This window comes from Dunckerocampus dactyliophorus, chromosome 4 (genome assembly GCF_027744805.1).
Source record: "Dunckerocampus dactyliophorus isolate RoL2022-P2 chromosome 4, RoL_Ddac_1.1, whole genome shotgun sequence".
Taxonomy (NCBI): Eukaryota; Metazoa; Chordata; class Actinopteri; order Syngnathiformes; family Syngnathidae; genus Dunckerocampus; species Dunckerocampus dactyliophorus.
This window is the reverse complement of record NC_072822.1, coordinates 4396027-4409490: the sequence shown is the minus strand read 5'-3', so window position 1 is coordinate 4409490 and position 13464 is coordinate 4396027. Positions and strand designations below refer to the sequence as shown.

General features: G+C 39.0%; 2 protein-coding genes across 11 annotated transcripts in view; one reads left to right on the top strand and one right to left on the bottom strand.

Moving 5' to 3' along the window:
* The window catches only part of ntrk2a (neurotrophic tyrosine kinase, receptor, type 2a), a 109793-nt gene that overhangs the window by 12128 nt on the left and 84201 nt on the right, over window positions 1-13464 (top strand). For 3 of the 6 annotated variants that reach the window (XR_008570135.1, XM_054774696.1, XM_054774695.1), the window contains exons 6-13: window positions 4381-4514; window positions 5729-5861; window positions 6009-6080; window positions 7632-7880; window positions 7999-8025; window positions 9227-9238; window positions 10351-10388; window positions 10527-10626. Coding sequence is in view for 5 of the 6 variants with exons in the window: in XM_054774696.1 (XP_054630671.1) it covers window positions 4381-4514; window positions 5729-5861; window positions 6009-6080; window positions 7632-7880; window positions 7999-8025; window positions 9227-9238; window positions 10351-10388; window positions 10527-10626 (765 nt within the window). In the remaining variant the exon portion in view is untranslated. The remainder of the gene's footprint in view (window positions 1-4380; window positions 4515-5728; window positions 5862-6008; window positions 6081-7631; window positions 7881-7998; window positions 8026-9226; window positions 9239-10350; window positions 10389-10526; window positions 10627-13464) is intronic. The other 3 variants (XM_054774698.1, XM_054774697.1, XM_054774699.1) reach the window with 3 other exon arrangements.
* The window catches only part of LOC129180330 (solute carrier family 28 member 3-like), a 39058-nt gene that overhangs the window by 25012 nt on the left and 582 nt on the right, over window positions 1-13464 (bottom strand). For 4 of the 5 annotated variants that reach the window (XR_008570137.1, XR_008570140.1, XR_008570138.1 and 1 more), the window contains exon 2: window positions 10470-10637. The gene's annotated coding sequence lies outside the window, so the exon portion shown is untranslated. The remainder of the gene's footprint in view (window positions 1-10469; window positions 10638-13464) is intronic. The other variant, XR_008570139.1, reaches the window with a different exon arrangement.

Here is a 13464-nt window from a genome sequence, read left to right as displayed (position 1 = left end):
CTAATCGAAGATCCTGTATATGTCAGAAGCGCTCTATTTGCTTTTAAAGGCCTACTGCAAAAACGCTAATGAAAGATCCTCTATGTGACAGGAGTGCTCTGCTGTTTTTAAGGACCGACTGCAAAAGAAAAATCGCTAATCAAAGATTCTCTATGTGACAGGAGCCCCCTGCTATTTTTACAGGCATACAGCATCAGCTCTAGTCAAAGATCGTCCATATGACGGGAGTGCTCTGCTGTTTTTAAAACACTACTGCAAAACACCTTGAAACAACGATCCTTTTATCTGTCAGAAGTGATCTGCTGTTTTAAAAGGATCAACAGCAAAAATGCTAATCAAAGATCCTCTATGTGACAGGAGCGTTCTGCTGTTTTTAAAGCCCGACCGCAAAAACGTTAATCAAAGATCCTCTAAATGTCAGAAGCAGCTGTTTTTAAGAACCTACGGCAAAAAAGAAGTGACTCAAAAATCATTTACACATATGGAAGGAGCGCTCTATTTTTAAAAGACATACAGCAACAGCCCTAGTCAAAGATCCTCTATATGTCAGGAGCACTTGCTGGCTTTAAAGACCTACTGCACAAACACTAATCTACGTGACAGGAGGGCTCAGCTACTTTTTTAAAACACTATTGCAAAAAACATGAAGCAAAGATCCTTTGTATGTCAGAAGTGCTCTGGTGTTTTTAAAGCCCGCCCGCACAAACGCTAATCAAAGATCATCTATATGACAGAGGTGCTCTGCTGTTTTTTAGGACCTTCTGCAAAAACAGGAATCAAAGATCATTTCATGGCAGGAATGCTCTGCTGTTTTTAGAACCCCACATCAACAATGCTAGTCAAAGATCCCCTCTGTGTGAGGGGCGCACTGCTGTTTTTAAAGACCTCCTGCAAAACCAAGCGCTGCTGTTTTTAATGAGCTTTTAGGCAGACAGAATGTTTCCATGTCTGTCAAAGTCCTCCAACAGTGTATGCTGTGTACATGCATGTGCAAACACGGTACTATAGGCGCAGATGTAAGCAGTAAATAGCACAACAAAGCCACTAAAGAGACCAGATGGCTCCAGTGTCTGTGGGCTGGAGAGGAGTTTCATGTATTTATTCATATATTTCCTGCCGTTGCATGCAAAGTCCGCTCGGGTTGAATAAAAGTCAATTAAACAGCGGGGTGGGCGAATGGCGTAATAACACGCATTATGGCAACACAGGATTTATATCGTTAATAAAAGAAAGACAACAGCAGGAGGTACGGTGATAGACAGGAATGTTATTAGAGTCTTACAAAGCAGAGGAGGTTTGATTAGATTGTTAAATTTGACCAGTAATGACTTTTAGTAAAATCAGATGGTTTCTTTCAAACAAATTTTTTTATTTTTGAAAGTCCAAACATTGAATGCAGGTTAAAGCTTTTTGATTCTTTTTTTTTTTTTTGACTGTCTCCAACAACAGCCCCCCTTTTGGCTCACGACCCACCGATTGAAAATCACTGCTGTACAAGTGGACTGATTTTAATGCAAAATTGGGTTGACTGAGGAAATGAAACATATTTTAATATTAGCTTCATTTAAAAATGGCATTTTGTGTTCAGTTGTGTTGTCATTGACTAATATTTGAATTTGTTTGATGATTGAAACATTTAAATGTGACAAACAGGCAAAAAGCAAAAAGAAATCAGGAAGGGGGCAAACACTTTTTCACACCACTGTACGTGCACACACATACATATATAGAAATAAAATAAACCAAAATAAAGTGCATGCAAAAAATAAAATACATTTATATGTAGCCCAGAGTATATATTTGTTTATTTATAGTGTATAGTTGTATAAAATAAAATAATATAACACGTTTGTAAAAATATGTAGCCAAGATGAAAACAAGCTTGTCATACATAGCATTTTTTTTAATATTTCAAATATTAACACATTTTAAAAACATGTTAAAAAACATACTTAACATACTGTTAAATGAATACTTCCCTAAGAGTGTCCAGCAATCATGATTGAATTGTTGCTTTATTTATCTTTGATGCAGCTCTGATTTGTTTGCATTACATTTGTTGCCACATTCCAATCCCAAAAAATGCATGCATTTGTAGTGCATGTTGCACTTTAGGCTTCGTCTGTGTAGTTGCTGTATGACAGTTTTCCAGATGTTCACAACAGGCTGCAGGTGGGCTGTAACTGAGCCAAAATGGAGGCTGCGCTACCATGCTAATTAACCATTCCTTCCTTCTGATCACGTCCCATGCAGGGATTATAATCACTAAATGTCACGGCTGGTTTCACCAGCAAAGCTGAGCGTGGAAGTGTTGTGTATAACCAACAACCAGACATAATTGTCATGTCACATCGTGTTTCTTTAGTGTTGTGTTGTGATGTGATGACAACACATTGGGGCGGCTGTGGAATGATGTGCTTCAATCCAACATGGCAGCTGACCCCAGTGTCACCACTGAAGCCATTATCTTTTAGCCTCTCCAGGCTGTGATCGAATGGGTTGCCGTGGTGATAAGTGGGTTGCCCCAGTGACAGGCTGACGATCACAAGGAGATGGAAGAAGAACAAGAAGGATGTGATAAGAAATCAGTCCGGTTTTAATCTGCATTCCTGTCAACATCTCCTCTGGCTGCCTGTTTTAGGGGTTGGAATAACTATAAGAATAAGAATAATTCACAATGCGGAGACTTATCTACTACATTGAGAAGGAGCTTGGTAACAGCTTTAAATGTAACCCTTTGTGGGGCAATTCCCATTTTTAGAGCTTTCCATTAAGACTAATCGCAGTACTATTACAACAAATATTTAATGCAATATTCTGACGAGCATTTTTAAAAGAAAGATTAGACTCATCATTCATCAGAAAAAAAAAGTTTGTTTCTACCTTTTTCCGTTCTTTAGTAATCAGCAGTAGAACATAGAAAAGTTTCGGGAAAATATCAGATCCCAACTAAAACAGGAAGAAAAACAGTTTTTTGTGAAAAGATACATTTCAAGCATAACTTTCACTTTGACACAAATATTTTTTTGCTCAAATATCTAAACAACTATACCAACATAAATAACGCAAAAAAGGTTTGTTTTTTTACATCAAAATATCAATGTATTTACAAATATAACACCATGAACTATTTACAATTTTCACATTTGGAACTAAACTGTGTGTGTGCGTGTGCATGCGCACGTGTGTGTGTGCGCGCATGTGTTAAGATCTCCCTACAATGCGTAACCTTCTGCACGCTACACTCCTCCATGCTCTTCCACGTCCTCCTTGCGGTCGAGTGTGTTAATACATGCAAATGATCCATGCCGAGCTCTTATCAAATGCACTTTTTTATGGCTTAAAACTGCAGTGACAGTGACTTCTATTAGTGTGCAGTTGTGTCATCACCTCTTTTTGCCTCTCATGCAAAAAAAACATAAAAGATGTATAAATACGTCTTTGATATTGAATGAGTTAAGGTCATAATCAATTGTTCAGCCGCTGTCCATTAAGTATATGTTCTGCAAATTATACTGTAACCTTGACTTTTGATCCCCTGCTTGAAGCTTTGACCTGTAAAACGGCGTACAGCCAAAAAAAAAATGTGTATGGCGCCTGTCGCATAAAATCTTACTCACAAAATAATTACAGATCTCTTAAGTTCTTGACAGGGGCTTTAATTTGATATGCGACTTGATGTGGTTTATATGTGGTTTATCAGTAAAAGATTATTTTTCCCGTTTGCTGAAAACACGCCATTTGTAGAATGAAGAATGTAGAATCAAGAAGTGCTATTACGGTCACATTTTAACAGCAACATCATGCTAGGTTGGCTGAAGAAAACCAAAATGATCAAACTTGCAGCTCACGCATCTATCACTGATTGATAGGATAGTTGGCAAAGCTCCGGGCTTTATTTTCCAATGTGTAGCGAAGCCTACGTGGCACTTCAACACCCACCGTGGAGCAAACAAGTGACAGATACAGTAGATCTTTCTGAGATTTGGTGCTCATAAAACGGCTCTAGTGACACATGTTACTGAGACTATCATTCAAACGTCCATTTTGCATAATTGTCCACCTTTTGTCTTTGATGAGTCCAATTGGCCACCTCCTGGTTAGCCCAGTCAGCACACACACTCTCTGAAAGAAGATTCTGGCTGTGTCCAATCAGTTTATTAGTCGGCATGCATCAGTAATGAGCGGAACCACTTCTCTGTTTGCCTTTGTGTGTGTGGACTGTGGGTGAGTGTGCACACTTAAAAGAAGAGGGGGCACAGTTTGGAATCCAAGGTTTCTTTGATTGTCTGTGTGTGTGTGTGTGTGTGTGTGTGTGTGTGTGTGTGTGTGTGTAGCTCCATCATTGCCTTCTTCTTTGTCTTCTTGGTGGCGCTGCAGAGCTTCCCATGGCGACGCTGAGCCCGCCCAGAGTGACCGTCATGGAAGGATCCAACGTGCAGCTATCCTGTGTGACCTCAGGGGTGCCCTCACCGGACCTCATCTGGAACATGGCACTGGTTACCACCTACGAGGTCACATGTCTCGCTCTCTCACAAACACCCACCTAATTACATTGTATGGCTTACAAAGTCAAAGTCAATTTTGGAAAAGAAATATGGTTCAAAAGTAAAAATAAAACTCATAAAAACTTTGTCCACAAATGTCGTGAGACTTCAGCTCAGGAAAATGAGATGCGAGTGTGATGATAACCATCGAAGCAGAAATGGAACTTTGTGTTACATAGGAAAGGGCCTTGTTGCCCAGTGCAAGTAGTAAAACTGTTGATTAAAATATAAATAAATGATCTACACAAATACATTTTTATCAAGCAGATGCTAACTTAAATAGCTAATCATCATCAATAATCACTAATATGCCTGTGAATATTGTCATCCATCAAGGTCATTGTAGTCACAGGGCATTCAATCGATCGCAACTGCCTCAGTCATTTAGCCTCTAAGAAATAAACAAGGCAGCAGATTTGGCTGCCAAAGACCAGGTCGCCCAGGCGCCCACCCTGAACCGCCACACAAAACACATTGCACCGGACCCTTATGCTTGACCCCGCAGGTGGTGGGTCTACCGGGGGTAGTTCACGAGTGAGGGAAGGTTGGAGTGTGAGGTCGACAGGCGGATGTACTGTATGTTCCCACCCTCACCTATGGCCATGAGCTTTGGGTCACGGCCGAAAGAACAAGATCGCGGATCGCGGCTGGAATCACCCTAAGAGACAGGGTGAGGAACTGCTGCTTCTTCACATCGAGAGGAGCCAGTTAAGGTGGCTTGGGCATCTAGTCCGGATGCCTCCTGGACGCCTCCCTGGTGAGGTGTTCCGGGCATGCCCAGCTGGGAGAAGGCCCTGGGGCAGACCTAGGACACGCTGGAGGGATTACGTATCACAGCTGGACTGGGAACGCCTTGGTGAACTTGGTGAACTGCAAGAGGTGGTCGGGGACCGGGAATTCTGGACTTCCCTACTGAGACTGCTGCCCTCCGCGACCCGGACCCGGATAAGCGAAAGAAAATGGATGGATGTAAATAAACAAAGCATACGTCTGTGTAGGCTCTCAGTCATACAGGAGTTGTCCATCGAGGGAAAGGTTTCTTGAGACGTCATCTGTACTTCTGTGAAGAATGTGTCGCCCCTGCATCCGAAGAGCGAACTAATAAGTGCTGGTAGCCTAGGCCTTAAATACACACGCCATTATTTTGCGACTGATGCTCTGCTTTGCCTGTCTTCTCTCAGATCGCAACGTCGGGTCAGATTTCTGTGCTGCGACTGTCCAACTTGTCGTCGTTGGACCACAACAGCAAGATCAGCTGCACCGCAGAGAACATTGTTGGCGAGAAGGAGTCCTCCACAGTGTTAGACATTCTATGTACGTTTTTGCCCTTTTCGCTAAATCCAATTACAGTAGATTGAAGTCTTTCAGGCAAGAGCTGGAGTAGACAGGCTTTCTTTGCTATTATTGCTTCACTACTAGTGTTAACGTCCCCACCCCCCCGTTTTCCTCTCATCTCCTTAGTTCCTCCAAATATCACCAAACTGAGTGACGCCATCTCAGACCACCACTGGTGCATCCCCTTTAGTGTCGCAGGTAAGATGTCCATTTGACTGTTCAGTAAGTATTTTTATGACAGTATTATCTTCTCAAGGAAGATACTGTAGAACAGGGGTGTCCAAACTTTTTCCAGCGAGGGCCACATAGTGAAAAATGAAAGGATGCAACTTTGCCACTTTAATATTTTGTAAAGCAACACACATATATATATATATATATATATGTATATATATATATATATATATATATATATATATATATATATATATGGAAAAGCTTATTAGGATGAACTCTTTTTCCTATTTTTGTTGCTGTTTTTAAATTTTGCAAATATTCAAACTTTCTTCTAAAATAATCTTTCTTTTCATGATATTATGACTTTACTCCCATAATATAACTTTTGTCCAAATATTACAACTTTATTTTGTTTTGTTTGTTTCTCATAATATTGCAACTGTAAAAAAAATAACCATTTTTTTTCTTTAATATTTCAACTCTGCGCCACTGAAATGATCTTATTTTTCCTCATAATATTACAAGTTTATTCTTGTGAAATTGTGACTTTTTTTCGTTACAATACGACTTTTTTCTCTTAATATTTTGACTTAATTCTCCTAAAAATGCAGCTGTTTCTTCCTTGTCAGCTGCTGTTGTTTTTTTCTTATATTTTCCAACAATTTCAGCTTTTTTCTTGCATATTTTTTTCTCGTAATTATGACCTTGTTCTCATAATACTTTGACTTTATTCTTGTAACATTATAGCTTTTTCCGCAACCTAATTTTCCAAAAATTACAACTTTATTCATTTTGTTTGTTTCCCATTACATTACAACTTCTACAAATTCTTTTTCTTTCAATTTTTTAACATTATGCTACAAAAAAAACATTATTTTCCCTCATAATATTGCATATATAACATTATTCTTGTAAAATTACAACTTTTTCTCGTTAGATTAGAACTTGTTTTTACTTTATTCTTGTAAAATTATTGCAGACTTTTAAATTTTTTTTTTTCTACTTTTCTTGCTCAATTATTTTTTTTAGAATGTGCCGCGTGCACTTGGGCCACACTTTGGACACCCCTGCTATACGAAGTAAACCGTGTACAGCTTGTCTAGAAGTATAGATTTACTAGCCACTGAAAATGAGTCAACACAAGTGAGTGCCAAGGTAATTGTGTTTTGCCTACAGTCAAGTATGGTAGTGACCCCCCATGACCCTTTCCCTTTATGGCAATGGCGGTTTTCCAAAATGGTGAAGCGGCACCTCCGGTGCATAAATGCTGAAATTATTGCTGTGTAAAATATTGGTGCAAATCCAGAAATAGGCGTGACTTAAGGGGTCTACTTTATGTTATATAGTCTGTTTGCCAGCAGTCGCTTAGGTGAATATAAGCTTGCTATGTGTATAGCATGTGCATTTCTGCCACCTACAGGACTGGAGTGGAATGTAACTGCCCAATATCCAGTATACCGTATGATACTTCCACCAAACCTTCAGTGTATTTTCTGTGACTGGATAAGAACTAACGAAAAAAAATATGTCACAGACACAAGGCTGAAACAGAGCCTTTCATTTATGTTCCAGGCAACCCGGAACCTGAGATCCAGTGGTTTCTGAATGACAAAGCAGTGACGGAGGGCAACTTCATCAAGACCCTAATCCACGACGTCACCGAGCGAGAGTACCACGGCTGTCTGCAGCTGGACAGCCCCACGCACCTCAACAACGGCTTCTACACGCTTGTGGCCAAAAACAAATACGGAATAGACCAGAAGCGCGTAGAAGCTCACTTCATGCGCAGGCCCTGGGACGGTGAGGAGTCACACTTTACAGGTCATTATAGCACACAATGTCTTTGAATTCTGAACAAATGAAAAGCGTTTGTCATTTTTGCCCATGAGGCGTAAAAAGTGTGTTCATTATTTTGCATCTTTTATTGCTTTGTGTGTAGGAACAGAGAAAGAATTATACTACTACGGTGAGTAAAATGCAACGTATACATCTACATCAGTGTTTTCTAATGAAATATACATATCCAATATACCAGTCCTCATTTCAAGAAAAATGTCAGATTTTTAACAAGAATAAAGTTGTAATGTTATGAGAAATAACTCCCACGTTTTTTTTACAATAGTAAGAATATACAATATGAGAAAAAAGCTTTAATTTACGAGAAAAAAAACATAAGTGGTTATTTGATAATACAGTGGTAATATGAGAAAAAAACATGTCAGAATAGTTTTGAAAGTTGGGAGCAATAAATCACAAGTTGTAATAAAACAAAAAAATCGCTGGCTTTTTACGAGAATAAAGTTGTAATATGAGATTTAACGGTCACACATTACAATAAGGTACACAAAAATACAGTAGTTACTGAGGAACTAATGACTAAGGCACATACATTTAGACTAGTTACTGAGGAACTAATGAGTAGTGGTTAGGGTTAGCACTGTAATTTTGTGTACCTCATTGTAAAGTGTTACCAAATTAACTCAAAAGTTTACATTTTACAAGCGGCAAAAAACTCTTGTACTTTAACAAGAATGCAATTGGAATATTACAAGGAAAAACACTTGAAAGGACAATAGAAAAAAACAAAACAAAGTTGTTATTTGACAATAAAGTTGTAATATCATGGGAAAAAGTACAGAATTTTACCATTATACAGCTTTAAATTTTAAAAAGTAATATTTTTTCCCCCTTTTTCCCCTTGAAATGTTTGAACTTTTTCTTTAAAAAATGCAATTTTAATCTTGCAACTTTACAACTCTTCTTCTTGGAATTTTTATTTTTTCCCCTTGTGAAGCCCGAACGGTCCTTCGTACAGTACAATACTTTTCAGGTTTTCCATGTTTAAATGTCTCGTTAGAACCTCTCTCCCCCTGTTTTTGTCTGTCAAGTTGCCGAGGGTGCGTTGCACATTTACACATCCTTGCAGCCAGGGATTCCACTAGCCTCTCCCCCTGATGCTGTCGTGTTTGCATGCTAGTACATGTTGTTGTTGTGTTTCTGTGGGTCAATATGACTTCTATTTATGGAGCTCAGACAGTATGCATGATAATACTGTGATTTCTAAAGTGCATGTGAAAGAAAAGATTGTGTTGACTTTTTTGCAATCTAATTTGTTTTTCCTTCTCTCTTTCTTGCCACTTCTTAACATCGCATTCTCTTGGCTGCAGACTCCCCCATAGGTACTGTTATTATGTTTGAACGCTATGAGTTTACTGGACACTTCATTTTATCATAATATATATCATAATAATGCTCAGTTTTGATTGATTTCACAATATGGGAATGCTTTTATTTGTTTTGGACTTACTTAACAAATTATATTAAAGACCATTAGATAATTACAAGGAAAAAGTAAAGAAAGTGTTCAAATATATATATTTTTAAAATGATATACAGTCGTCCCTCGTTTATTGAGGTTAATTGGTTCCAGCCCCGGCCGCAGTAGGTGAATTTCCGCAAGAAGATTTCTCATTCAGAAAAAAACAAGCATTAGGCCTGGGACGATAATAAATAAATACATTAATTAATCAGGCAATAAATGAATGTGAACTTATTAATTTTTCCGGCTTCAATATATCGCCATGTGCATGCATGTCTGTTTTCTTTGTCTCAAGCCTCCAAACAGACAGGATGAGGATTCACTCTGCATTATTTTCTTGGCGTTTTAGTTCCATAGAACAACGGCATGAACGGAGTGAGCCCTTTTGTCAGTCATACAGTCTCTTTGTCTCGGTGGGTGTAGGCGGGGCCGCTAGCATACACACAGAGTGCAGACTGTAACGTAGTAAATATTAAATTAGTAGTTTACAATATATTGTCATATTTTTTTTATTTTTTCAGTGTACTTTTCTTAAAAGTAAAGTTAAAATCTCGTCTCGTTGACGCAATCTTGCATATCGTCTCATGACACCCCTACAGCGCATAGAAAACCTGTTTATGACCATCTAAAAAAAACGTTTTTAACATTATTAGAGCCCTGTAGACATGAAATAACACCCCGATACCGATCGGTGGCCGACGCTGCATCTATGGTAACTTGTCCTTCAATGCTTTTGGACTAACAATCGGCCATGAAACAGCGATCATTTATTAATTCATTTTTGAAACACCGCGATAGAGTGTCAGAGGGATTTTCAAACCAGGATATGGCGAGGGATGACTGTGTCCAGGTTTCAGTGGAAGTACATTGCTTTGGAGCGGTATTGTTTGTAAATGCAGGTGTACTTCATGAAGTGTATACATTGCAACTGCACAAGTCCTGACTACTCCTTATTTATTTCTGCGTCAACAGATGGCCCGACTGCAGACCCACCAGAGGACAGAGTCGCTGTAAGTCTCCATCTGCGCTTCCATCCCCATGACCTTTATCAATCAACATTTTGATCCAGCCCTGTGAACCTCAGCCCCTACCTGTTTCCTCGTTGGCGGCTGGTGTGTTTTCAGTGGTGTTTCATCACATTCTTGCAGGTGTACGTGGTGGTGGGCATCGCCGCCGTCGCCTTCTTCGGCCTCCTGCTCATGTTGGCGATCATCAAGTTTGCAGGGAACTCCAAGTTCGGCATCAAAGGTAAGACTGTGCTTCAGAAGAAAAGAACAGAATCATTACACACTTGATTATGGACGGATTCATGAAGACGAGATTGACACATTTCAGTGTACAGTGGAACCTCTTGAGTTCAATGACCCCAAAGATGTACAATTCAGATGCTAACCAAAAATATTTGGAAAAAATATTCCTCTAAAGTAAAGAATTTCAACCACCTTCATACTTCACACAAGACGGCATGTTGTGCGAGACCTCAGGTCAGACAGCATTACATTTAACTATATAATTTTATGTTAATAAAGCTGCAGCCATCCATTTCTATGCCGCTTATCCTCATTAGGGTCACGGCGGTATGCTGGAGCCTATCCCAGCTGACTTCGTGCAAGAGGCGGGGTACACCCTGGACTGGTCGCCAGTCAATCACAGGGCACATAGAGACAAACAACCATTCACACTCACATTCATACCTATGGACAATTTAGAGTCGCCAATTAACCTAACATGCATGTTTTTGGAATGTGGAAGGAAATCGGGGTAACCGGAGAAAACCCACGCACGAACGGGGAGAACATGCAAACTCCACACAGATATTCCCAAGTGGAGAGTCGAACCCAGGTCTTCCCCATCTCCTGACTGTGTGGCCAACATGCGAACCACACAAAGTTGCAATTGCAAGAAAAAAAAATCATATGTTTTACTTAAAATTATTAGAATAAAGTTGTAATAGTATGGGGGAAAAAACTATTATTTTACGAGATTAGACTTGTAAATTCTGAGAGTATAATAACGAGAAAAACCTCTGACTTTTTGCAAGACAAGTTGTATTATTATGAGAAAACGCTTGTAATTTTACAAGAATAAAAAGGAAATTATGAGAGAGGTTTAATATTATAGGGAAAAAAAAACTATGACTTTTAGAAGAAATTGAAATGTAATGCAAAAAACACTCTTTCAGACTGTGAAATCCTGAGAAAAAACATGTCACTAAAGTTGTACAATTACAAATCCAACCCAAATATTTAAGAACGTGCCCTGAAAGTTGCGCAAAACTTCGAAAACAAAACAATGATGCCACGCAAGACGGAATATCGTGCCAGACCTGTGTATTTTGCTTTTTATTTGGCTTATGTGCCGACACTTACTGCAGAAGACAAAAACAACATCAGCAAAGGGTGTTAAGAGAAGAATGACTCACATTCAAAGCATTTATTAACAGTGGTTAACTTCCTTTTATACTTGCATGACAACAATGTTAAAGGAGTAGACCGTTAAAAGGTACGACTTGAGCATTTTATTTTTACGTTTCCATATCAACACCGTTCAGCTTATTTTTACACTTCTACGAGTATGTTGACTACCTGAGCGCATAATACAGGTTTTATTATGGTGCAACAGATAATTTGCATTATTTCCTATTGGAAAAGCTCTATCGAACCCTAGAAGTTCCACTGATGGTGTCATTGTGGCTAGCCCATGTTAAATAAATCATGAATAACATCGAGGCCATCATGTGTCCATGAATCCGTCCAGTCCAGCTAAACAAATCAACTCCCGTGTTTTGTTAGTGGCTCTCAATTCCAAGTAGAACCTTGCAGACATAAAGCTAAAACATACTTCAACATAGAAGTTGCATTCTAATTTGGAGCAAATGTGCATATCCTACTGCTAATGCTTGGGGTTGATCTGACCACCGACCAAACATGTGCATTTGATGAGTTGGATTGTGTGTTGTTGTATGTTTCAAGGTGTTTTTGACAAATGTGTGACCCCTGCAAAGACTGCAAGTGTAACTAATGTGACGTAGTGTGTAGATTGGGCTAATACTGGTGCTTGGCTTGCTCATGCTTTCTCAACTACTCATAACAGCAATACATGCATGTGTCCTGTTTTCTACATAAACAGTCTGGGCTATTTTGTAGGCTTTAAAAAGGGTGTCCCTCCATTTTAAATAGTCAAGATATATTTGTCTCTGTGCAGGAGACCCACTTAGATGTTTTAAGTGCAGTATTTTGGCAGTGATTGATTAATAGTCCCCCAGAGAGGCGGCGGGCGTAACAGATGGGCCCGATGCTGTGTGTGTGTTTGTGTTTTTTGTGGTCTTCTTTCGCCACGGGGTTACAAATGTGGTCACTTGGAAAGAAAAGACCTCTTTAAGACCTCATCGCTGCCTCCCTAATGTCTGCGTTTGTGTGGTTCTCAGCAATTTTGGACGCCAAATGTATGTTGGATCTTATGCCACCCTTTGCATTGTTATGCTTATGCAGTCATATATGTGAGGGTACATATACACGCACACACATGGAATGTTAGAAAACCCATATTTTAGTGATGCAAATATCTGACACTGTGCATGCGCATGCCTTAAAAATGCAATTTTTTTCATAGGATATCGTGTGTTTTTTCATTCGTATACATGTTTGTTAGGTACAGTAGATTACCTCTTCCTCTTCAATTGTGTATCGGATTTATACTGAGTGTTGGACCACATCGACTTATGCAAGTGCTTCGAATGTTAAGTCCAACTTTAAGCCTTTCAAACTCATGGATCGAAGCTTCAGGACAAGATAAAAGGTATATTAGGTATTAATTCACTTTAATATCTATCTGCCGTTGAAATTTCATTTAAATCTGATGGTGCGAATTATGTTTTTTTTTTTAACCTGGAACTACTACATGTAGCGTTTTAATTGTCCTATTTTCAATATGAATGCTTTGATTGTAAATGCAAAAGCAAATAAAATATGGATAATTTATAGATATAACAAAATCTTGCTAAAAAAAACATAGATTTTCTCAAATACGGAGTGGGTGTTGGTGGATTTTATACATTGCTGCCATCGATGATAGCTAGGTATTTCT